General features: G+C 56.7%; 1 protein-coding gene across 4 annotated transcripts in view; it reads right to left on the reverse strand.

The window, feature by feature from the left end:
* ZNF516 (zinc finger protein 516) overlaps positions 1 to 25,700 on the reverse strand; it is a 109,868-nt gene that overhangs the window by 37,437 nt on the left and 46,731 nt on the right. For all 4 annotated transcript variants that reach the window (XM_045085233.1, XM_045085234.1, XM_045085236.1 and 1 more), the window contains exon 2: positions 22,455 to 24,386. In XM_045085233.1, coding sequence (XP_044941168.1) covers positions 22,455 to 24,213 — 1,759 coding nt within the window. In that variant the 5' untranslated portion in view covers positions 24,214 to 24,386. The remainder of the gene's footprint in view (positions 1 to 22,454; positions 24,387 to 25,700) is intronic.

Raw genomic sequence — 25,700 nt, forward strand, 5'->3', positions numbered from 1 at the left:
TAGGACCAGAGTTAAGAGAAAAGTCCCTTTTCCACACAACCACACGGGCACCGGTGAGCTAAGCTCACTTTTCAGGGTTGTGTGAACAAGACACAGGGCAAGTTTCTAAAAACCCGAACTGTAGGATGATGCGAATTTCTTTTTTTCTTTTTTTTTCTTTTCTTTTTTTCTTCTTCTTTTTTTTTTTTTTTTTTTTTTTTTGTATTTATGACGGTAATTTCTAACTGCCTTGAGGTTTCCTGTATTTCCTACCATTCTGGAGGCATTCCCAGGTTATTTATCCTTCCGTGTGACGCGGGTGTGATTTACCCGCTCAAATACTCCGCCCACCCACCCACGTCCCCCGTCCCCACCCTGCCGCCCCCAGACCGGTTTTATGCCCAGAGAGAAAACGCTTCCCCAACCTGACCCACTTCTGGCATGAGGTCCATGTGACCGGATAAAGCCAGAACCGAAACGGTCTTTAAAGAAGGACCCAAGCACACGGTACCGGTGCGCAAGCACGAGGCGTCCGGGAACCCCGGGAACAGAAATGTTCCGACACAATCTTGATGTACTGGGAACCACGGGAGTCGGGCTGTTCACAAGGCTTCATTACCCGGTTTCTCGGACTGATAAAATATTGAAGTTTACAGAACTACCAAATCGCTTAAAGAAGTTCACATCAACTTTTATTTCTGAAAACATGAACCACTGAAACCGAAGGTTTTTTTGAGAAACTCCCGATGCCGTCAAAACCATATTACCCTTGCCTTTTCTCCGAACAAATTTGCTTTAAAATTATTTCTCCCAGGGTTGTAAAGACTCACGTGCACGTCGACACATATTGCTAAATATTTAAATTAAAGAAGGTAAATCATTCATTCCCTGCTGTCCGGCTGCCAGCACTACCGATCGGTGGCTTCCAACCTGCTGTGAAAATCCTACTTGTTCTGAAACCAGCTGTCGTGCCTCTTTCTGGGATCGCGCACTAGCACGTACTTAAGTGAGATTTCACTGAAAAATCACCTGATTTGAATACTAGCACACTACAGTGATTTTCCTCAGTTGGGGAATTTTTTTTAAAGTTTAAGAAAGGTTTTAAAAGTTGGCTGATCCCAGAGCCCACCCTCTCCCGCCCTGTCTACCTGCGGACGGCAGAGGCCCGGGGGAAGCGCGCCATCCGCCTTCGTGATCTGGTGACCTCGAGAGGGCACAGGGCTTGAGCCGCGCCCGACAGCCCAGACTGACCGAGTCCCGATGGCCCAGACTGACCAAGCCTGGGGCTTCTCCGACTTGTCTCACCTGAGAAGGGTCACCTACTTCACAGCACCGAAGCTTCTGAAGGACTTTCCTCTTGCCGAACTGGCTTACTCAGAGTACTTACGGAAAAGGTCAGAGGAGGGAGTGAAGTCTACGTCTGCTTTTAAATCACAACATTAATTTTTCACCGACATGTGATGAACAGGACGCTGGGAACACGGGACTCTTGGTGTTCCCAGCAAATATTCTGTGCTAAACCACACCACGCGTCAGGCCCTCAATTCAGTCTTCAAGTGAAATGACACGTACGCACACACACATGTACGAACCTGCGTACACACGTATATGGACAGATACATGTACACTTATATGGACAGATAATCACAATCATCCTCACCTGCTGCACATGCACATACACAGGCTCTCACACACACACACAGGCTCACGCATATACACAAGCACACACACACAGGCTCACACACACACAGGCTAACACACACAGGCTCTAACACACACACACGCACACACACACACACACACACAGGCTCTGAAACGCTTCACCACCATGGACCACGTTGGTGACTGAGGACCACACGCACTTGAGCTTAGCTACGTGGGACTTGGACACAGCAAAACTGGCCCCGGGGGGTGAAGGCAGGAGTCTGAGCTGGGAGGGCGGGGCCGGCGCACCCCATGCTCACTGCCTCCGTGATGACAGCAAACCTGTCTGCGGAGGGTCCCATGGGTCCTGCGCCGCGGCTCCTGAGGTCTCAGACTCGGAGGAAGGTTTCCGTGGCAGGAGTCAGGCTGGTCAGGAAAAGTCACTGTGAAAGGAAGAGTCTTCTGGACCCTTGGAGCCAGGGACCACCACCCGCCCGGGAAGGAACGCCTCAGGGGGGCGTATCGGGAGCGTACTTCTCTCGTTTCAACTGCACAGAGAACCTGGCCGAAAGGGCCATGGGAATATCCGTTCTCTGTCCCAAAGACCAAGTTCACTTCAGAGTCGCTGACTCGGCCTAGACTCTCCTGACTCGGCCTCCACACCTGAAGCGGAACCTGGATCCTTGAGCAAAAGCGCTTCTGGGAAAGCCAGCATCCTTCCGCCCGAGAAGTATGCTTTTAGCAGCCGTTTGGGGACCAACCACCAACCGGTCAGCTTGCAAACGAGTCAGTAACACACCAGCAGCAACCCTCTTCCAGAACCGTGAATTAAATTCACCGATTTATACGAACAGAACAGACTCCTTCCCACGCGACAGCCTTCCCCAGTCAATGAGGGATTATTCTGAATAAAGGTCACCTTCTAGCGTTGCACACTGAACCGCTACTCCTTCCCGAAAGGGAAGGACACACTCTGGAAAAAGACAAACGTCAATGCAGGAGAGTGAAAGGCAGCTCTGCAGGACGACCTTCCACGGAAGCAGCAAAAATGCCACAGTAGGAAGCCGCACCCGAGTCACGCAGAAGCGGCCGGTTTCCCAGGAATAACATGTTCTCGCGGATCACACCTTAGAAAAGAACCACGCCACTGCTTCTCTGTTTGGGCAAAGCTATGTGCTGACCCAGATCCATGGTCACGGGTCGGTGCGTCCATCCCTGGGCACGGCCATCGCGGGGTTCCCTGGGCACGGCTGTCACGGGGTTCCCTGGGCACGGCCGTTGTGGAGGGCTGTGCTTTACGTGACGTCAGGAGCCATAAACTTCCCTCTCGAAGACCACAGACCAGAACTGCCCATTATCCAAACTTCCTGCTTGCAGGCTTTGGGGTTTTAGTCCAATATTCAATCCTGTTTCAAATCCTCAAACATAACCAAGCCCCAATGCCAGGTGAGAACACGGCACATTCGTTCTCCTGTAGACCTCAAGAAAGAGAAACGGAGCGTTCCCGAATGTGGACCTCACAGATGTCACCTGAAACATCCCAACTCCTGAGCGGTAAACAGGAAGCTGTCTTTAATAAGCCATAACCACACACCTGAACCTCTACTGTAACCGAGAAGGAGGTTTAAAGTCTCATATGAACTAGAACTTTATCGCTGGGGGAGTGGGGACCTTTGCAAATATGCGTTTCCCTCCTTTTCTCAAATCCTGCCTCCTTCCTGGGTTGCCTGCAAACACACGTCCTGGGACCCCATGCGTCACCCTTCGTTCCTCCACGCCCCCTCCTCCAGAGTAAGGCGGGGTGCGCTGCCATCTCAGTTACGGCTACCAGGAAATCTCCAGCCCTTTTCATGCTTAGCCAACAGCCCGAAAGACCCCATAAATAACTCAGAGAATACAGGCTCGGCACGGTCTGTGATACAGAGAAACACATAGATTCTCCCAGCACTGCTCAGCGGAAACCATTTGGCGGGACTTGGGACGTGCTCTCTGCGAGGCGCCTTGGATCTCAGGATGCGTCCCCGTGGTACAAGGACCGTGTGGGTCGTCTGGTCCCCGTCCCCAATGTCAAAGAGCAGGCTCTCATCCCCGAAGGGCACCAGTCTGGGGTCACAAATTTAGCCCTAAACCTTTCACGTGACGCTTCCAGCCCTTTCAACGTCTCATTAACCTGTGAAAACACGGAGACCAGAGCCATAGGATGACTCCAGGCACCTCAAAAAACTTTCAAACTCTGAAAACTGTCTTCACAAAAGTCTGAAAACAGTCATGACTTTTTGTTGTCGCCAAGCAGATCTGCCAGCAAAATGTATCAATTTCTCCACCACGTTCTTTGTCCAAATAGTTTAAATACGTGCGTAAGAGGATGATTTCATTATCTTCAGCAATCATCTGAGGTTAGCTGCATTCCGTTACCTCAAGGTTTATCACTGGATTTTTTTGATGCTTTCAGCCAAGAAGTAATAAAACTGGAAATGACTGGTTTTTTTTTTGATGTAACTAATTATATTAACTTGATAACCTTCAATTAGAGAGACTACTGCATTAAACAATTTATTAGCCCTAAAAAAAGTTCACAGTTCCTTTTATGGAATTACTGATGTCACTGATTTTCTGCAGAAGTATCAAAACCTCCTTGGTCAGAATGTGCACCAGCTCAACCTCTGAGAAGCAGTGACATACAAATACACAAAAGACAAAAGCGTGGTCACCTATTAAATGTGAAATCCTACAGTTTTGCTAGCTATCAAGATGCAAATCAGCCTAACAGTCAAATATGACTGTGAATTCTTAAAATCAAATTATAGACAGTTTCTTGGTAAAATACATGTATCAGTAAAATACAGTATTTTAAAATTTCTCTTCTCAGTGCTTTTGGGAGAGGGTTGTACCCAGTATTTCAGCACAGGGCATGTGGTCTTTCACTAACAATAACTCACCCTGATCGCGGATTAAAATAAACTAAATTCAGATACGAAAAGAAAAGCAGAACAAGATTATGTTTCCCGGATGCACCTTGTATGTGGAACAAAACCAAGATGGAAACACAAATCTTGGAGCAACAGCTTCATCTGAAATGTAATCTGTCTCGGCTTTCCCCTTGGAAACCTACAGCACGGGCTGAGCAAGACAAAGACGCCAGCTGGGGAGTCCAAAGTGACCAAGCAATGGCAGACCGTTTGCTGGTGAGCGAGGACAGAAGTGCCTTCCTCCCGGCGAGGGACACTGTAAGCACATGAGCGCGGCAGAGGATGGTGGGGACCCGGACACCCGCTTCCCCAGCCCCCAACCAAGCGTCTCTCTCAAGGCCTCACGATGAAAGCCCAGGAATCCTCTGGGAGAAGTGGCCACTCGGTCGCCGCCATCCTGCCCTGCAAACTCGGCCGCCACTCTGTCACACCGACAAGTGACGTCTCGGCTTCCCGAGACCGCGGGGGGCCAGTGTCCCGCGCTGCACTCTGGGCTGTGCACAGAAGCTCGTGACGCGGCGAGTTTGAGAAAGGTCTGTAAAACCGTCCCCCTCCAGATGCACGCAGGTGTGAGTGCAGACACAAGCCGCACGACAGGCGGACGAGACAGACCACGGAAAGGCCTAGGAAGGAACAGCCAGACCCAAACAGCGAGTCCGATCATCTCTGAGCTGCGGGAGCCTTTCTCCTTCCTCATCCGCATCTCCCACACGACTACGGGTCACGGGACGTCCATGGGGCAAGCACGGTCAAACCGCCCGTCCTCCCATACACCCTGACCCATCCGCCGTCATTCCTGACCCCAATGCCGGGGCGTCACTGCTGGGCGCCAGGCCCGGTGCACACCGGAGCTGTCAGGGAAGGTCTGCCTGACTGGGGACCGGGGACGCGACCCGGCTCCAGGGGCTGCGACGGTCTCGTCCATCCTCTGTTCGACCCCTGAATGTGTGCAGCCCCCGCTTCTCCGTGGTCAGTCTTCCTGCTCCCACGTCCTGACATGTGCATGGGTGGGCTAGAGCTGCCACACACGTGCTGGGAATGCGGGTCAGCAGCGGCACCCCTTAGCGGCCACGGAGCTCCTGCTGGAACCCCCGCACCATGGCCCACCTGCTGCTGCACGGACACAGGCCACATGCCAGAGCTCCAGAAAGGTAGCCTGCTGAGCCTTGAGTGGCGGGAAAGTGCCAGACCCCTGCGGAAGGAACCCGCCCCGTCACGGCCACGCGTGGTTCTCAGTTTCCGTGCAGACGCACCCCTGCGGGGACTGGATGGGGGGCGGGGCACGAGCGTTCCATCACATCCTGGAAATCCGCGGACACCTGCGGCAGTGTCCTGCCCCTGACAGAGGATGGCGAGAACCCGGCCCCGAAGTCAGCTCCTGCGCCTTCAAAGTCTCTGCTTCCGCTGCCTTTATAGCATCTCAGAAGGTGCGTGTAGTCGCGTCTCCTGAATGCGTTACGTTCTTTTCTCAAGAAAGCGTTTACAAGCTAGTTATGCAAAATAAAAATGTGTTTTTTTATTGGAAAATTTTATACCCTGCCATTAAGTTCCCAGACAAGTCTGCAGACGGATACGTGACCACCCAAAAGTAAACCGACAGACGGCTCCACAGCTCCACAGCGGCAACCTTGTGAAAACCCCAGTCACGGTCACGACACGGTTCGTTTTACAAGTTGTGCAGGCCGGTGACCCAAAATGCCATACGCAGACGAGAACGAAGAGGCAAGACTACACGAGCGGTCCGTCGCTGGCTGGAGCAGCAGGACACAGAGGGCGTCTGACCGCCCCCAGTGCCCCTTCCCTGGACCCGCACGCATCGGCCCCGCTCTTCTCAGGGGCCCCACCCACATTCAGGGCCGACCTCGGATGCAGAAACGCTCCAGAAGGGAGGAGAGTCAGAAGCAGCTCAGGAGGGGGCGCCCGGGGGACTCGGTCAGGGGAGCGTCCAGCGCTCGCTTTTGGCTCCAGTCGGGGTCTCGGGGCGGTGGGATCAGCCAGCACTGGGCTCCGCACTCGGGGAGGCGTCTGCTTGAGATTCTCTCCCCTCCCCCCACTCCGAACCTCCTCTCACTCTAAGATAAATAAATAACATCTTTAAAAGAACAAAGCGCAGGAAAGGGAGCTGCAGTTATAGTCTGAGGTGACATTCAGGTCACCCCCACATGACAGAGGGGGGCCACAGACATGCCAACAAGACAGCTCTGGCCAGTCGCGGCCCTCCCAGCCAACCCCTACAGATGACCTGTCCCTGCGCCCAAGCAGAAAGTCGGGGGCCCCTGCGGGCAGTGGAGACAAAGCTGGTCCGTCCTGGGTCAGAGCTTTGGGGGGTGGTAAGAAGCAGGTCACGTGTCCCTGGACTCTGTCCTGGGCGGGCAGACTGCAGCCTGAGCCCCAGCTAAGGTCTCCCTCGGCAAACCTCTGCCCCAAGAAGAACCTGCCGGACGGCCCAAGAGTTGGCCAGACGGGTGTGCTGGGCACACGGGCCCGCCCTCCATGCTGCCGACGTGTCCACAGCGCCGGCCGCCAGCACGGGACGGGGGCGAGCGACACCCTCCCTGGAGCTGCCGGGACCCCCAAGCACACTTTCTCACGGGCAGAGGAGCGACAAGAAGCTGCATGAAACACTGTTCATGTTGGGGCAACACTTCCCGTTTCTCTTACTTCACTCCCCGTCAGAACGCACACAGACTGCCGCACTTTCAGAGCAAGAAGGAGTTTCCAAGGACAAGACATGCCCATTGATCTCAGTTACACGAGAGTTCCACGGCTTTTCTGTGTCCTGCACGGGTCAAACTGTAGCGCTCGGGCCCTTTGGAGGCCTTTGGAATTGTAACAATTCATTAATACACCAGACCATTAGCGATTATCGGTGTCATTTTAAGTAAAGCTAAGACTACGTGAGCAATTTAAAGTAAATCCCAACAAAATTCAGCCAAAATACTAAAATGCAAGCAAAACACAGCCGTACTGTACGTGCTGATAAAGCCACGTGGGTCTTCAGTGGCACAAACGCGGTGACTTACTGGAGGCGCACAGAGCGTGTCCGAGAGGAGGCTCAGAGGGGGCTGCTCCTGGGGGTACACGAGAACAGAGCGCCGGACACAGCTTCGGCCCAGCTGCACTAAGAGCGCTCTTCTGCCTGCAGGGCTGTGGCCTAGCTCTTCCCCTGGAGGCAGGGGTGAAGCTACGTGCTCCCTGGCCGGCCCAGCTCGTGGGGCCCCGACCTTCTGCCCACGCCTTCAGACAGTGGGGAGCACACAGAAGCAGGGCCCGACCCGATAATGCATGGCCAGGGAGCCGCTTCTCTTGGAGACCTAGGATCCAGACGTGTAGGTCACTGCAAGGTTAAAACACACACGATCTCGAATTAAAGTAATGACTGGGGGACAGGCCAAGGCTGCAGGAGCTCCAGGCGTCCAAGGCACCCGGGACGGGGATACCCAGTGGACAAGCCAGACACGCGGAGGGCGCGGGGCCGGGGGCCGAGAAGGGCGCGCGGGCCGACCTCGCGGGGCGCAGAGAGGAGACGTGGTCCCAGCTCCGCCGAGGAAGGGACAAGCCACGACGGTTTCAGCCGCAGGCAGGGCAGGCGAGGAAGCAAGCTCGCCATGTGATACACGCCAAGTGACGAACTGAGAGACGTCAGAAAACCAGCTAAAGCGACTCTCCTCTGTGCGGATCCTTTTAACAAAGCAAAGATAATTCATTCCTGTGATTGGTTCACGGAGTCTTACCTACTGACAGAAGACAAGACGTCCTCTCACGATCCTACTGACTCCTACTACTAAATGCCGCACCGCCCGGCCGCCTGGAGCCTGCTTTCCGCCGCGAGCATGTGGGCTCGCGGGGAATCCTGGGGGTGGCAGGTGCCCGCCAGCACGCAGCACCAATGGGACTGGGATCAGTCACAACACGACGCCTGCGACCGCATTTCCACACGGTCATTCCAGGGGAGGAGATGCCTACGAGTCCCCAGAAGGAAAACAGCTGTGGGATTTTTTTTTACAAGGTCCAAAGGGAAAAGTCACCCAGAGCAAACGCCGGGACGGCACGCACGTCCCCACTAGTCCCTACGGGTGCGAAGCACAAGGACCTGGCCTCGGACCCCCGTGCGTGACACGGCGGGACAGGACACAGGGCAGCAGGCAAGACGGCTCGCCTGGAAGGGCCTTCAGGTGACGCAGGGAACAGCCGCCGGCCCACACAGGCCTTATCTCAAAGGAACACCAGCTTCCAGCACCTTCTATTTCAATGGCAGACCAACCTTGTAAAACCAACTCCAGATCTCTCTGCATATCCTGAGAGGCTGGAGGTGTACGAGGAGCCCCTGGTTTTCGCCAAGTTGCCTCTGTGCCCTGGAACCCACAGCTCGTGTCAGTCACTCGTCACAGTTCAACCAGGGACAAGGAATTCCCACGGGAACGGTGATTCGCCATAGATTTTTTTTCCACACATATTTACTTCGTGTTTGATTAAACCAAAACTAAGGAAGGACAGATCATACACAGATAAAGCCAACCGAGAACCAGAAGAAATATGTACCCTAAAAATGCCACAGCACGCGGATGTCCTCCGACGACACCAGGGGGACAGCGAGTCGATCCTGGACCGTCACTCCCTACTGTGAAGACCACAGCCCAGAGCGCAGGGACCGCTGTGACCACAGAGCAGCCCTCCATGGGTCAAGCACGATCTAAGGAAGGGATTCTCAGGTCTCTTTTTATTTTGAATTAATGTGAGAAGCCCGTCCACGTGACCTCAGGCTCAGCGTTTAGGGCTCGGGTCTTCCAGGAACAATGCACCCCGCACAGGGTTCGCCGACACCCTGAGTCAGGACAGGCTACAGCGTGTACGCCGCCCCAGGGACCCCGACATTCCCCACAACAGTGCTGACACGAGGTATGCCCGTGGGGCCCAGCTCCGAAATGTCACCTACAAAGTCCCCAACAGATCAGAGCCTCCCAGCTGAGGACGGACGTCCATGCGGGAGGGGGAGGTGGCGGCACCAGGTCCTGCAGGGCAGCCCCGCATCCCAGCATACCACACACCATACTCGGAAGCGGGGGCCTGTCCCGATTCGAGAAACTTGATACAATCGTGCTTGACAGAGACCGTGCGGTTCATCGAGCGACAGACGAAGGTAGTTTTATTTGCTCCCAAATCCCGTTCTCAGCAAGCACCGCTGTGACCCTCAAGAGTGTGAACACACGAGAAGTCACCGGCGAGCGGGAACTGTCGAGAGCGCACACCCCGCCGAGGGGGCCTCCCCTGTCCTCCGCAGCATGTGAGTCCTGGGTGCGCATGGAGGGGGTGAGCAGCGGCGGGGCCTCGAGGGCAGCAGCAGGGGCGCAGCCGAACGGCCTGACCCGCTGGCCGGGAGCCGGGACTTCTCCCGTGTGCTGAGGACAACATCCGCCCCAGGAGACTTAGCCCAGAGCCGCTCTCCAGGAGAAACACGGCGCATCAGGTAACCCTGACTTCAGATACACGGCAAGTCATTCTTAGCACAAGGGATTCTCCAGCACTACACGGGACACATGGAGACCGAAAATGTACCATTCACGGCTTCTCGCAAATGCACGTCGAACAGGTGACCCCTATTTTTACTCACTGAGTCTGGCGACTTGACTTTTTCTCTTATGCGAAACACATGATCTGAATAAATTACCTCAAAAGCAGCACAGAGCGAGTGAGACCCCTGGCCTGGAACAGGTAAGTGATGCAAGAACACGTGAACATCACACATGGAGAGAAAAATTATTTTTCATTTATATGCAGCGTCATTAATTCACTGCCAAGTGGAGACTCTCCACAGCCAATGCAGGAGAAGCCCGTAATGGCAGGCGGTCACGGGACGGGGCCTCTGGGACCCTGTGCCCCTGAAGGCCCCAGGCATGCGAGCAACCGTCCACCCGCGGGACCCGGCCGGGCTCCGTTCTTCCTCCCGGGGCAGGCTGCAGAGAGGTCCTCCCGGAGCCCTGCTCGAGGCCCTCCTGAGGCGGGTGAGGGGTGGGAAGTAGCTGGAGCACAGCGTGCGTATGAAGGGGAAGGTCAGGAATTCTCAGGACTGCCCGGGCGCCAGAGAGCCCAGCCGCTGCTCGAGGGTGCACAGCGCACGCCCCATTCTCTCCTCCTTTCCTCTCCCGGCTTCCTGCCCCGCCCGAACACTGCGACGGAACCAGCACTGACCGGCCCGAACACTGCGACGGAACCAGCACTGACCGGCCCGAACACTGCGACGGAACCAGCACTGACCGGCCCGAACACTGCGACGGAACCAGCACTGACCGGCCCGAACACTGCGACGGAACCAGCACTGACCGGCCCGAACACTGCGACGGAACCAGCACTGACCGGCCCGAACACTGCGACGGAACCAGCACTGACCGGCCCGAACACTGCGACGGAACCAGCACTGACCGGCCCGAACACTGCGACGGAACCAGCACTGACCGGCCCGAACACTGCGACGGAACCAGCACTGACCGGCCCGAACACTGCGACGGAACCAGCACTGACCGGCCTGAACACTGCGACGGAACCAGCACTGACCGGCCCGAACACTGCGACGGAACCAGCACTGACCCAGGACTCACGGGTTGGCTTTGACACGATTGTCAGCACGAAAGTCTCCTGAACCTCGGAACCTTGGAACCTCGTCTGGATGTGAAGAGGAACATCTGCAGCCTTCCGGCGCCCGGGGGACGACGCCGGCCCACGGCCTGTACGTGGCGAGGCTGCTGTTTCAAATCAGCAGAAATAAGATGCTGAAATAAAATGATGCTGGGAAAACGGGATAGCAATAGCGGAAACAATTAAAAACACCTCCTGGGATCTGCCAAAAGTGCCACGTGGGTTCATGCAACATCGGCTAAGCACACGGAATAAAGCAAACTCACTTCATTCGGTGAGAACATCCGAACGGTAGGGCCGGGAATGCCTAAGTCCTGGGTAAAAACCATGACGGAAAAATGAACAGTTCTGACTTTTTAGAGCTTATGTGCTAGAAGACTTCACACAGCACAGCACAAAGTGAGAAGAAAGTAAACCGAACAACAAGATTCATTCCCACGATGTACCAAGTTCCTGTTAATTAATAAGAAAAGGACAAACACCACATTATAAAAATGGACCGAGGGCATGAACAGGTGAATCCCTCGAGAAATGCCAACGGCCAGCGATCCTGCAAACACACTCACTCTCACAGGAGCAGGGAAGAGGTGAAGTCCGGCAGAAACACATGAAGAACATTCTCTGCCTTCCGCTGGGCGAGTGCAGGAGATTTATGATCCTGGCACCCTTGAAGGCGTGGGCCCACCGCCATACTCGCGAGCTGCTGGTGGACATGGGGACAGTCACGGCCCACCTGGTGGTACCCACAGAAACAGAACACATGCAAACCCCCAAACCAGCCGTCTGGTACCGAAACAGGTCTCGGCAAACTCCCAAGCGTTCTCAACGGTCCCTGTTACCGGCAGCTACAAGCAACACTCTTTGTAACGAAGCAACTTCAAGGTCCGTCAACAGGCAAATGAATCATGATCGTACTTCACTTTCAGACGGCTCGAGAGGGAAGCAGATTCCTTTATCGACATGGACGATTTCCGAGACATTATACAGAAAAAGCAACTTTCAGAACAGAACAAACAGGATAATCTCATCAGGCGTCCAAACAAGAAAAATGCACAGACGCGGATCTACTGACACATGTAAACACACCTGAAGGGGCTGAAGCGGACAAGAACCCAAGTGTCTCCAGCCCACGAGGGAGGACGGTCGAGGAGGGCGGTTTCTCACGCGCACGTTCAGACACCGCGGATCAGCTGCACTTGGCGAGCGTTCGTGAGACCTGCCGACTTTCAGGAGGGGGAGGGGCAGAAGTTTAAACTCAGCAGCATGGGCCTGGCACGGTCTGGCCCAGGCCGTGTGCTTGCTCCTCCTCCACCACCTCCCACTGCTGGGCCCGTGAGGGATACAGGGTCAGGGAGGCAGCCTCGGGAGGAGGGAGAGAGCCTCGGGAGTGTGGGGTGAGCGGTTCTAAGGCAAGAAAACCAGGTCCAGGGTCCCTGACCTTGCCCCAAAGATCTTCCTCCCCACCAAGGGCACCAGGAGGAGCAGAGACGTGAGGAGTTCATCTTGCATCCAGGGCAGAGGGACGGGCTCTCCCAGGAGGAGGCTCAAAGAGCGCTCCATTCCTGGAGTTCCTCTGGCCAGTGGCCGCAACCTGGGATCCTGTCTCAGCCCCGGGACAGAAGAAAGAAGGCAAGCACAGGTGTCCTCCGCGATCAGACCCACAGCCCCAGGGTCCGCTGCTCCCCAGCACCATGACCTACCGGGTGGGGTACGTATTTGATGTTCTGTGATGCCCCGTTTCCACACGGCCCTTCACCCGCCTGACTGGAAGGGGAGGGAAGAAAGGAGCAAAGAGCTCGAAGGGAAGGAGACGAGAAGCGGCGGGCCGGTGGGCGACAGGAAGGTCCCCCCAGTGCCCCATCCCTACCCAGATGTGCTCTGCCCCTCACAGGTGTGCCACAGGTCTGAAAACTGCTGCAAGCAGCCACAGCAAACACCCCCCCTTAAAACTGGATCTCAAAATTCGAAGGAAAAAATCTTAAACTCAAGATTGGGGGAGAAGGAAGGAAGCAAGGCAGGCAGGCAGGCAGGTTGGCTATTCTATCCTGACCTGGAATGGAAAAGAAATGTTCAGAGCACAGGCTATTGAGAAGGTACTAAGGTCTGCCAAGGGTGGCGGGCTCGCCAGGCAGTTCTGCAAAAGCAATTTTATCTATTCGTAACTAACTTGCAAGCATGATGCCCTTTTATAACTGGGTTTCGAAACAGTATCAAGAATTGGTTTCTAAGCTGTGTGTGTAGGCTTATCACCATGGAAACTGCAGATACTCTGCAGAGAACCTAACCAGAACCTTCCTGTTCAGAGTTCCCAAAATCTGTCAGAACTTCACAATTCCTTTAACACCTAAACTTCAGGAACCCTGCGAGTCGTCTCTTGGTGACACACAGAACTGCTCCCTGAGGCTCTCACTGATAACTTCACCACCCGTGAAGGAGGTTCACGATAAAAACGACTCGTCAGTGTTTTCGCCTTGTTCCCAAGTGCCGACCCTTCTACCGCACTGCATCGGTTTTTAAAACGCGGTACCTGACGTCTCCTTAAAGTGGAAATGTTCAAGCCGCCCCACTATCAATTTCTAACCTGAGGCCAAAACCCTCTGCAGAAGTCCTATGCCATGAACTGTGTTGTTATCAATGTTTCAAAAACCAGCAATATCCTAAGCGAGTCTTCTATCAAAGGAGCTACGGTAACCAGAAGGGACAACTGGAGATGATCATCCATGCGGTAGCACAACGTTCTCCAGGTGTCCAATCCAATTAACAAGCTATGCCCATGCCGCTCACGCGCCCAACGGCCTCATCTTGTGACCCGGGAGGAAGCTGACAGCCCCTGGGTCTGTGTCACGGGCACGCACGCGCCAGATCCTGGGAGGAGGGCCGACCCCCCAGAGGGGACCACTCAGTGACCCCTTTACATCGGGGATCTGAAGAACCGGTGAGGTCACAGACGGTGCTGGAAGTAAGTATTCTGAGTCAGAAGAAAGAACACAATTAAGACTCGGATGGGGCACACTTTTACAAGACTGGACCCCAAATGCCTTACTAATCTCTGATAATACTCGTCTCAAATCAACGCCTGCCTTTGTAAATACAACTGGAGCCGAGACATCCTGAAAATGGAAAGGACTGCCCTCGCCTCCCGCGGAATCAGGTAGGACCCCAGGAAGGAAACTGTGACCTTCTTCTGACCTTCATCCGGAGAAGACCATGCCTCACTTTTTAATTCTAGTAAAATACAGATCTTAAAAAAAAAAAAAAATCTAAAACCGCAGTCTGCCTGAAGACCCAAAGGCTTATGCAAATCGGTTATGCAAATCCTGATGCTATCAGCAGCCCACAAAGGTTTCACTCAGAAATGGCCTCAGATTAGGTCCACCACACAGGATATTAAGGAACATCAAAAAGAAAGAAAAAAACTAAACTTATAAATGAAATATTATGATTCTGTGCCAGAGAGGGGCACACAAAACAATCACCAAATGAAGGCTAAGTGCTTGGAGAAGGAGAGGCTAACTCACTGAGGAATTCAGCTTGCCCGCTGCGCTCAGACTGCCAAGGAGAAGGCTGAACGGGAGAACCCAGGGCCCAGGGGCAGGCTCCCCGCCACGGGCTCTGGGCCGTCCTCTTCCCGGGCCTTCCAGACAACCGTGGCTCCCTGGTGGAACCGTGGGGGAACGGGAGGGCCCTGCCTGTCCCGGGCCACACGGGTGAGCAGTGTTTTGACGAGTCACCACTTGCATTCACAGGATGGCCCCAGGAAGGGCCAGGCCAAGGGCACTGTGCCCACCAACTGTGCTGACTGGCAACTGCTGGGGACACAAGCAGGGAGGTGGGAACCACATGGTGACCTCAGTCCCTGCTTCCTGAGATGCCGGGTCTGGGGGAGCATGGGCTGTGTCCTCCGGCACTGGGGATGGGACAGGCCCAGCCCACTTCTGCTCCCCTGCACACAAGTGACTCCCGGGAGTCCTGAGAGACACAAAGTCCCAAGCTGATCCCAAGTCTGGCACTGGCTGGGAAGTAGCCCCAGAAGCAGCCAACTCCTGCCGTGCCAAGAGGCCAGTGTGCTGGGCCATGTGCACAGGATTCCAAAGCTCAGGCACAGGATGGTATGAGTATCCGCTCTCATCCGAACCCCCACTATCCGTCCACACCACCATCATGGGCCACAGGCCTCTTGAAGCTGGCAAGCACATGCTCCCCCACGGGGGACAGATCTCAGCGAGGCTCACTGCAAACCCGAGGTGCTCCTGCTCCGTCCAGGGTGGCTGGCAGCCACGGCTGGAGTCGTGCAGGCCATGGCGCAGCCGGGCTGAACGAGGCAAACCCTTACCCTCAGTGAGATCACAACAGCGGCAGGCGCAGGAGGTAAAGAGGACACGGGGCACGGGAGGGTCCTGGTACGGAGCGGGAGTGACGCACGCGGGCTCCGGGAGGACTGGCCACGGGGGCCGAGAGGGGCTTCCCAGGTCCAGGGCACACTCAGGCCACACAGAGGGCACATGGGGGTTCTGGACGAGGCATACGGGGTGCGGCGAAGGAACAACAGCGGACCGTGGTCCCAGAAGGCCTGCACAAGAACAGCGTGCCTCCACTAGCTACCTGATGGGCGCCCGGCCTCCAACAAATACCTGGAAACCGTGTGAAGAAGGGGACGTGGTGACAGGTGCCACATCACCACCTCAGAGGATACGCAACTGGCCAGTGTGCTGATGCAGCAGGAATGCCTGGCCCACGTCTAGGATGGCCCTGCGACAGGCAACATCTTCAGGGCGATGCCACGCCAGCAGAAGCCGCCCCCACTGACTGGGTGACCCCCTCCTACAGAGCTGACCTGGAACTACCTTACCCCAATGAGCAAATGCGGATTGTCCAGAAGCAAAACCAGGTCAGCCTGCTCGGCAGACACTCCCAGATCGGGCACGATCCAGGCCTCCCCGCGGACCCCCTGCGGACGCTCCCAGACCTGGTGAGACCCAGGCCTCCCCGCGGACCACCCCCCACAGGGCCTGGGTTGGAGAACCGGACGGACTTCTATCCCGTCGATGCACAGAATCCACAAAGAGGGCCCCTTCCACTTCACGTCAGGAGGAACAAGCTCAAGTCGGAAGCGAAGACCAAGAGCCCTTCTTCGTGACAAAATGACAAAGAGGACACTGAAACCCAGGATGGTGCCAGAAACCACGGCCAGCATCATGCCTACAGCAGAGCGAGAAAAACTGCATCCAGCAGGACAAGGACTAAAACAACAGAATTCAGGATGTGAACCAAAGGCAGAGGAAGTGGAAAAGTGGTTACACATCAGCTAAGGCTCTCTACAGACCCATCGCGTCCATGTTTATTTGAATGCAGGGACGCAGATCATTCTGCCGGGAGAGGATGCCCCCTGAGTGCCCCCCAAACAGGCTCCTGCGTGACAGACGCCCGGTCTCCACCCCACCCCACCCTCGGAGCCAGCCTCCAGGCAGAACTGGGGATCCAAAACCCCACATGGGGTCCAGGCCACCTTGTGCCTCGAGCGACAGGGCAGCACAGGGACCCTCTCCAAGGCTGGAAACCAGACGCTGAGGCCCCAGCTCGGATCAAGAGCCAACAAGAGCCGTGCCCACAGGACGCCGACCACAGGCCAGGCACCCGAGGAGCACGGCCAGGACAGCCCGAGTGGGGACATCGCGGTCCCCCACGGCCACTGGGGGACTGGACACTTGTGGAGCTCCAGAGTGAACAGCACGCTGCCCCTCAGTGCAAAGGTGACTCGCGACCTGGCATCTGCCGACCGGGCTGCCCTCCGCAACACACGCTGCCCACTTCTGGAAAACCAGAATAATTCCTATAACCCAGTCCCTGCCCTGATGAAACCGAGACAGACTCCCTTCCAACTCTAAAATCCTGCGATCCTGTCTCCTACAACAAAGTAAAAGGAGAGAGATGAAACCGAGCGCGTGAATGATGCCAGCAAACGCAAACGTTCGCCGGGGCCGGGTGCACGGTTCTGGGTACCAGAGCCCATGCGTGTGTCTCGGTGAAAGGAAGAAAACCCCAGCATCTCGTCTCCAGAGTCTGACGCTGTTCACGCCGCAGTGAATTCGCTCTGGAGGTCAGGGGACGTGTCATTCTGCTCAAGCGGACATCAGCCTGCAGGCCATGCAGACACCCACATCGGAAAAATCAAAATACCAACAACCGTACTCTCGTCGTAACTCAATGTCCTCCAGTAATTCAGAGCGCGTAGCGGGGTGCTGGCTGCGCGGGGGCAGGCCCTCTCGTGGGTGGACGTGTCACCAGCACTGATACACGCAGGCCCCAGCCGCTAACACGCGAACTGAGACCACAGGGCGCTCTGCTTCTGACGGCCAAGTACACCTGAGCCGCTTTTCCGAAGACCTGCCCGGCATGTTCCCACCAGACAGGACATGACGAGGAGGGTTTCCAGCTCCACCTCCGTTCTCTGACACCAACAACGAGAGCTGCCTCTGCTCCACGGAGCTGGAACGGCCGGGCGTTCCAGGATGCTCTTCTGGAACCCGCAACAGCCGGGCTCTGCCATCGTCTCCAGCTCCAGGGAGAAGGGAACGACCCGGCACTGCTGGGAACAGGGCCCGGCACCCGCCACGCGGCAGAGCGCGTCCCAGGTTTCCAGCCCGGCACCTGACACCCCCGGCGGGGCGTGCCCCTGGGCCCTCCCGACCGGGCATCGGCCCGTGTGGACATTTATTTGGTATCAGCAGTACCTGGGGGTCGCCGGAGCGGGAGAGAACCTGGACAAGGCAAGCCGGAGCGACCTGCCCGCAGCTCAGGAGCCAGACCGGAGGAGTCCTGTCACCAGTTCCGCGGGCTCCCCCAGGACAGAGGGCGCCGACCAGCCAGGCCCCCGCTCAGAAGGACCACCTGCGGTAGCCCCGTCCGGCAAGGCTGTGCTGCTAGGATGGAAGCATCCCCAGACATCCTGGCTTCCCTCCCCGCAGAGGCCGACTGTCACCTGTCGCCGGTCTGTCTGCACCTGGGCCCCTCCTTTCTCCCTTTTCCCATCCACACCCCCACCCCGGACACGCCGGCTCACGCTCAGCCCCTGGGTGGGGCCGATGCCACGGTCCCTCCCGCTCACTCCGTCCGTGAGGTGGCCAGAAAACGCGGGGTCTGCTACGCGGGTCCCAGCTCCGCCGCTCAGGACACGCATCTCGAGTGGATCCGGCCAGAAGCGCAGTGCGTTCCTCCTGCTCTGCACTGAAGCAAACCCTGAGATAAGCGATCGTCAGAGCTCCACGTCTCGGCAGGCCCAGCTGCCCCGGACCAGCACCGGTTAGCTAGGTTCTCCCGCAACCCCGGGACAACGGGTGGACGGCCGAGAACGTGCTCTCCCCGAGCCGTCCTGAGGACCGTCTGCGCTCTGAGAAGCGGAAAGAACGCCTGCTGGACCTCCGCGGCCCTGCCCCCGCACGGCAGGCCCTCCTCCCCCACCTCTGCCCCAGCACAGGGGGCCTCCTCCCCCGCCCCGGCAGCACCACGGCCACCCGTCGCACAGTCTCGGGGCGTGCGTGCAGGAGAGACGGGGCATCCTCCTGCCGTAAGACGGAAAGGACAGAGCGCGATGCACGAGGCTGTTGGCCTGCGGGGAGCAGGGGGACCAGCAGAGAGAGCCAGGCAACCGGGGCTTCCGGAAGGAAATCCTGTTCTTCTTTCAACTGTCTGTCCATTCCCTGATCCCGCTCAGTACTGAGAACGCTCTCCTCCATTCTCCAAGCTGCGCATCACACTGTGGCCCTTGTTCTAAGACCCCGTTCCTCTCTCCATGCAGCAGGTCTGACCCTTTAGTGGGCCGGAAGCCAGGATGTGCGATCTCACAGGACTTCATCTAGAACACGTGGTTTTGCCATCTGTCCAGCTGCACCGAGTGTGCGAAGACGTACCAAGAGGCAGGCTCACCAGAAGGTGGGCTGGGTGTGACAGCCGTGTGGAGAACACCAAGTGGGCCACACCGAGGTAGTCACGTAAGTCTTCGCAGAAACTATACGCAAATGGTGGGAATGGGGGTCCTTGGCATTTTGCCCGAAGGCAGGAAGACACACCGTGATGGCCCCAGATAAGGGAGGCCACCCAAAGGTGCTCCTCACGATGGCTCGGGCTGTGAACCAGCCTGTCCAAGACACGCTCAACAGTGGTCCCTCATTCTGGAGCTGTCCACAAGCTCTTTGGCCAGAACCCACTTGGGTGTATTGTTCAGCACTCCTTCATCCCCAGAGTGACCTCAGAGTGCCCGGACTCTGCTTTGTGTTGGAAACGCTCATTTTATAAACCTGAACTGCATCCCCTCTGAACACTTCTCTCTTCCCTAACTCAAAGGCTTCCTCTTTTCATGAGCTCCAAAAGTGCCCCTTCTCTGCCAGGGCTACGCCACTGTCTCAGTGGAGGGCTGAGATCCAGCTCAGGAACCCATTTGATACTTGATTTTTATTCACAGGTTGCTCTTCTACCATTTTTGGTCAGTAAGGAGGGCTGCCAGGACCCAGTGTTCCATGGAAATAAAGGGAATGTGACAGAGCTTTTCAAACAAGCACATGGATTTCATGGGGAGCACAGTTCTTTTAATTAATCTGATAATGCAAAGTTTCTCCAGGGCCAAAAGCAGCATTCAAATCCATTCCTGGTTGTCAAAAAAATCTCTGGGTAAAATTACGGCACAATGGGGGCTTGCTGCGAAGGGTCACGAAGACAGAATTGTAATGTCGACTTTGCTTCCACCAGAAGGCACATTCATCTTGTGGGACCTACTGTGTGCGGCTCTGATCTCACGCTCCACGTATTTCCTCTAACAATTTTGGCCGGCCACCCCACCAAAGTTCTTAAGAATGGTACGGTGCCTGTATGTGTAAGACGTAATTCCCCTGTTAGGAGTAGCAAAGGCACACTGCAGATCGAGAAACGGGATTCAAAATACTCGTTTGCTTTTCCGAAGTCTTTAGCCAAACCCCGAGAATGGGAGTGTCTGTGGGGTTCACGTGGACTGTAACGCACATTTCACTCCTCAAAGAACACCCATGAAGCTGTGGTTTACTGCCCACACTGGACCACCAAGGGCCTGCTGGGCTTGCCAAGTCTGTAGTCTTTGGAGGAAAGAGTCTGCTCCTCAGAGCCACAAAAGGTACCCATGCAGACCCACAATGTTCTTCAACACTTTATGCCACTGTCATGACCTAAATCTCCGTTTCTGGTCTCTCAAGGAGCTAGAACATTCTGTTGATTCTACTGTCAACTTGTTGAACTAGGACATGAACACATGAACTTGTTACAGAAACATCTGATATATCAGGTTTCTCAAAAAAAAAAAAAAGATCACATATAGAAAATACATATAATGTTATTAGGAGGGAAACAATGATCTCAAAGTTAATGAATCTAAGATGAAAACAGTGAACTCCAATGTCGAGTGAAAATCACTCCATCCTTCCAACATTTTCAAAGGACGACTGAATTAGATTATTAATCATGTGACCAACGTCACCACAGATGAGGAAAGGCTCAAGAGCTTTTTTAAATATTAAAAATACCAACCTCCAGAAAAAGACTTAGTTCTAACCTAGTATTATCCAACGCACTCCAAAAACAGTTATAGTGCTATTGGAATATCATCAGTAAAATCCGTAATTTTCAAAACTTTTAAAAGAGAAAAACCAAGAATTAATCTTCAAAAACGCCAACCAAAGGTCGCAGCTGGGTGGCCCAGGTTTTAGGACGACTCGGAGAAGGAGCGGTGGTTTGTTTTCAGAGAGGAGCGTGTTCTGCTCCTCCCCACAGGTTAGTCAGAAATGAAACGGGACACAAGGGTCCACGTGCAGCGTGCCACTGCCCGTCTCGGACGGATCCTTACGAGGTATATGCAGGGGTCAGCACGGGCTTCTCTACAGGACTCGAGAAACAACTCTCTTCCACACTGTTACTGACTCAGTACATCTGAGCAGCACACTCTCATATGACACACAGATAAACCTATAATGAACCCTGTGCCAGAGAACAGGCTAGGCCCCTCAAAAGGAAAAAGAGGACGCAGATTTTGCTTTGGAGGAATGCAGGCGTGTTGTTTTCTTCACTACCAATCGTAAAGAGCCCTCCTGAAGCTCCTGGGTTTCTACACCACAGGACTTTCGGGTAAAAGCAACATCCACGAGCCAGTCTCCAGGGAGAAGAGAAAAACACTCCCAGTGATGCAGGGAAAGTTACAAGTTCTGTCACTGGAACAACCCTTTCTACTAAAAAGAATTACCCAAAACAAAAAATAATTAAAATATCAAAACGCTTAAGATGTCTAAAAAGTAGGAAAATGACGAAAACAAAGTCAGCAAAGCATCTTTAAATATTTACATAGCTGCTGTTTGGAAAGCCATCTGTTCCAATGAGCCGTCCCTAAACCCACAGGGTTACGTGAACCCGAGGAGATTAATTAGAAGAGGACACCGATTGGAAGTTACTCCTTTCCTCGGCTGCCTGGTGCAAAGGAGAAGAGCAGAGGCAGGGGTGTGTGTGTGTGTGTGTGTGTGTGCATGCGCACATGCGCGTGCCGCCTGGGGAGGGCACAGGCTCTGGGACTGCGGAGAAAGAGGAGGACACGCCCTGGACATGTCCCATCACCTGTTCTTTGCTCAGAAATGACTGATGTCCCAGAGAAACCATGAATTCAGCAGACCAAAGTTGTTAATTAATGCAAACACATCTGAGCAAATTAGCGAGAAAGAAGCGTGAAGTGGCGTGGACAGGCACCTGTGCCTGCACCCACCAGCCTGAGCTCGATGTACCGGATACCTGACACCTCGGGGGGCCACCCGGGCTGCAGGGTCTACCTGGGCCTGGGAAACCAGACCTCCAGGGTGCAGGGCTGAGCCTGGGCCTGGGTTATGTGGATACTACCCGGACCCAAGGCCACCCCCCTGCCAGTCTGCTGGGCCTGGGCTGCCTGGGCTGAGGGCTACCGGTCAGAGGGCCACCAGGGCCCCTATGTAGGCACGGGTTCCCTGGGCACTGTTCAGGGATACTTTGGGTAGGGCTAAGGGCGCACAGAGCTACCTGGACCTGTGTTCCCTGGTGTGGGGCTCCCGGGGCTGGGATCCCTGGGCTCTGGGACATCCGGACATGGACCACTTGGGCACAGGGCTCCCGAGCCGGGGCTACCTGGGCGCCGGTCACCCAGGTACGGAGCTCCCGGGGCCCTCACTCTCTGAGCCCAGTGCATGTGCTCACCTGCCGCAGGGTCCGCCGCCCCGTCCTCTCCACTCTCGTCCGCAGCCTCGTCGGCCAGGCCCGAGCCCGGGGAGTCAGCGGCCGCCCCGCAGGCCGAGCCCGGGCTGCTGGGCTGCGAGGCCGAGTCGCCCTCGCTGAGCGAGCCGCAGCGCGCACGGGGCGCGCGCTCCCCAGGGCCGTGGCGGTCTCGGCGCGCGCGGCGGTGCACCCGCGAGTGCAGGACCATCTGGTGATACGTGCGGAAGATCTTGCCGCACTCGAAGCACTCGGACGACTTGCCGTGGCCCGCGGGGGCGGCGGCGCGGCGGCTGGGGCGGGCAGCCGGCCTGGGGTCCAGGGGCCCGGGCAGGGGGTCCCCGGGCACGCCCGCCCGCTTGCGCGGGGGCCCCTGCGCGCCCGGCTCCGGCTCGCGCTTGCGCTTCTCCTGGCTCACCAGGATGTACTCGCGCCGCTCCTTGTCGAAGGCCACGTCCCCGGCCAGCGCCTCCTCCCACGCCCCGTACTTGAGGTACTCGGCGGGCTCGGCCACCTTGCCCCGCGTGGCCAGCTGCCAGGCCTGGTAGCTGTTGACCGGGTCCAGCTCGGCCACCCGCCGCCCCGCCTGCCCGCGGGCGGGCGCGCCGGCCACCGCAGGCCGCAGGTTGAGGCACCGAAGGAAGAGCTGCTGGGGATCCGGGGCGCCGCCACGCACCGCGCCCTCCCCCGCCGGGGCCCGGGAGCGGCCGGCTTCCACCCTGCGGTGGATGGCGTTGTGCGCGTTCAAGCTGTCCAGGTTTGTAAACAGGTTCCCGCACTTGGTGCAGACTTCGTAGAGGGACAGGCCAGCCACGATCATCTCCTCCTGCACCACGTTGTTGATGGTGGCGATGGGGTCCGGCTCGCTCCTGGGTTTGTTCTTGCTCCCGGTCTTGGGCCCGTGCGCCTTCATGTGGTTCTTGAGGAACCACGGCTCCTTGAATCTCCGGCCACAGATGTGGCAGCCGTGGTCAAAGGAGCCCCTGTGCTTCTTCATGTGAGCCTTCAGGAACCAGGTCTGGCTGAAGGCCTGGCCGCACACCTCACAGGGGAACTCCCCGGGGGTCAGCTCGGGCTTGCCGTTCTCCACGTAGGCCTCGGCCCCGCTGGGCCCCTGCGCGGTGATGTGGTCCTTCTCGATGTGGCTCAGCAGGGACTCCTCCCGCACCGTCATGTAGCTGCACAGCCGGCACCGGAAGGGCTTGTGGGCCTGGTGCACATGCTGCTCCAGGTCCTTCTTGCGCTCAAACTTGCACTTGCAGAAGGAGCACTGGGCGGCCGCCTTGCCCTCGTCCGGGGCGCTGGCGGCCCCCTCAGCCTCCTTCTTGCTGCTGCGCAGCAGGATCTTGCTGTCGTCCACCGGGGCGGCCCCGTTGAGGATCTTGTTGCAGGCGGAGGTGCTCTTGGTGGGGCTGGTGCAGCCGTCCAGGCCCTCGGACGCACGCAGCTCCCCGGCCTCAGGCTCGCGGCCCTGGGTCAGGGAGCCCGTGCGGTGGCTGCGGACGTGGATCTTGAGGTTGCCCTTCTGGGAAGCCCTGTGGTCACAGTAGGGACACTTGTAGGGCTTCTCCCCCGTGTGCTTGCGCATGTGCTGTGACAGGGAGCTCTGGAAGGGGAAGGTCTTGCCACAGATGCAGCAGCTGTGGCTCAGGGCCTTGTCTCCGTCCACCTCGGGGCTCCTGCTGGCCCCGGTGGGGCTCGGGCCCCTTCTCAGCTCCACCTCGGCCGCACGGGTGCGATCCATCTCCAGGACCAGGGCTCCCCAGCCAGGGCAGGCGCGGCGTTCTGTCACACGGGCCGGACCTCGTCTTATCTCTCCATTTTCAGATGAGGCTTCTGCTTCCCAGCTGCAGAGATGCACCTGCCAGGGCAACCTGCATGTCCTACCTGGAAGCCATGGCAGGCAGCGGAGAGCACCTAGAACAGAAAAGACACGAGAGATCTTAGGAACGAGGTTGCCTGTGCCCACGGGGACCCGGCAACATCCACAGAGAGTGACGGGCCCGCTCCTGAAAAAGAGCCAGCCAGTCCCAAAGGAGGCACCAACACAAATCCAAGTAGGCATACCAGCAGCTGCTTTCCTCTGAAAGAGAGATAATTAAACAATTACTGATAACTGTATGCTAAATCGTTACAATAAATAACCTTATGCGATCATATGCTAGAGTCATTCTTCTCAGAAAGGTCCCACATCTGTAGGGAGACCCTGAGGAGAAGAGGTTGCGGCAGCATGAGCAGCACAGACCCCGGGGGGCGGGTGCGAATGAGGAGCACGGGGAAGGGACCAGGGAGGGGGCGGCAAGGGACACAGAGACACAGCCCGTGCCCAGGACGTGCCCAGGACGCGCCCAGGACGCGTGAGCCCCAAAGGCAGCTGGCAAACATACTGCCGTGTGTAGCTGTTGGGGAAACAAGGCTTCGGGACAGAGGCAGACGCACCCCGAGCTCGTGCAAGGTCTGTGGCTGGAACCCGCTGCTCAGGACCGGCTGCCCAGCATGGAGGCCCCCGCGGACACCGCCTGCCGGCGCCCAGGGCCACAGAACCACCACCTCTTAGAAGAGCCCCGACCCTCCCACCACCACCCATCCCTGTCCCACGCTTTTGCTCCTGCGACACCACCGCAGCCCAACCCCCAAAGGGCACCGAGACTCCGGCTGGAGGGTCCCAGGGCAGAACAGCCTCTAGACCCCAGGTGTCATGCAGTCACCCCCAACCCCTCTGCACAGGTCACACACCCATGGGGCCTTCCCAGGGAGGCTGGCTACACCTCTCCCTGGCAACAGCAGGCGTCACAATGCACGTCACTGTCAGGTTCGTGCCCATCCCCCCTCCAGAGATGAGGGGCGGGCCCTGTCGGAGCCACTCCTCCAGGTGGCTGGCTGCTTCCGGCACCCTGTGCATAGGCAGAGACAAACCAGACAAGGGAGGTGCCCAGCGCCGAGCCCGGCACAGGCAGGCCATCACCCACGCGTCGGGAAAGCCAACCGCGATGCCTGGAAGCCGCCAGAGAGGCCCAAGACGATACACACCAGAAAGCAATTATCGGCAGTAAAAACAAGAATTTCCATCTGACTTGTGATAAGCAGAATAAGCAAAACAGCGAGCCCATGAGAAAGGAAGGGAAAGAGAGCATCCCCCGGAACAGCCTTCCGACGGGTCAGAAAGGGAGCAACGCGGCACCACAGCTTCCCTGGGACATGGTCTACTGAGCCTTCTTAACGCTGAGCATT

Source organism: Mustela putorius, unplaced genomic scaffold (assembly GCF_011764305.1).
Source record: "Mustela putorius furo isolate JIRA1106 unplaced genomic scaffold, ASM1176430v1.1 tig00000835_pilon_pilon_pilon, whole genome shotgun sequence".
NCBI classification, from domain to species: Eukaryota; Metazoa; Chordata; class Mammalia; order Carnivora; family Mustelidae; genus Mustela; species Mustela putorius.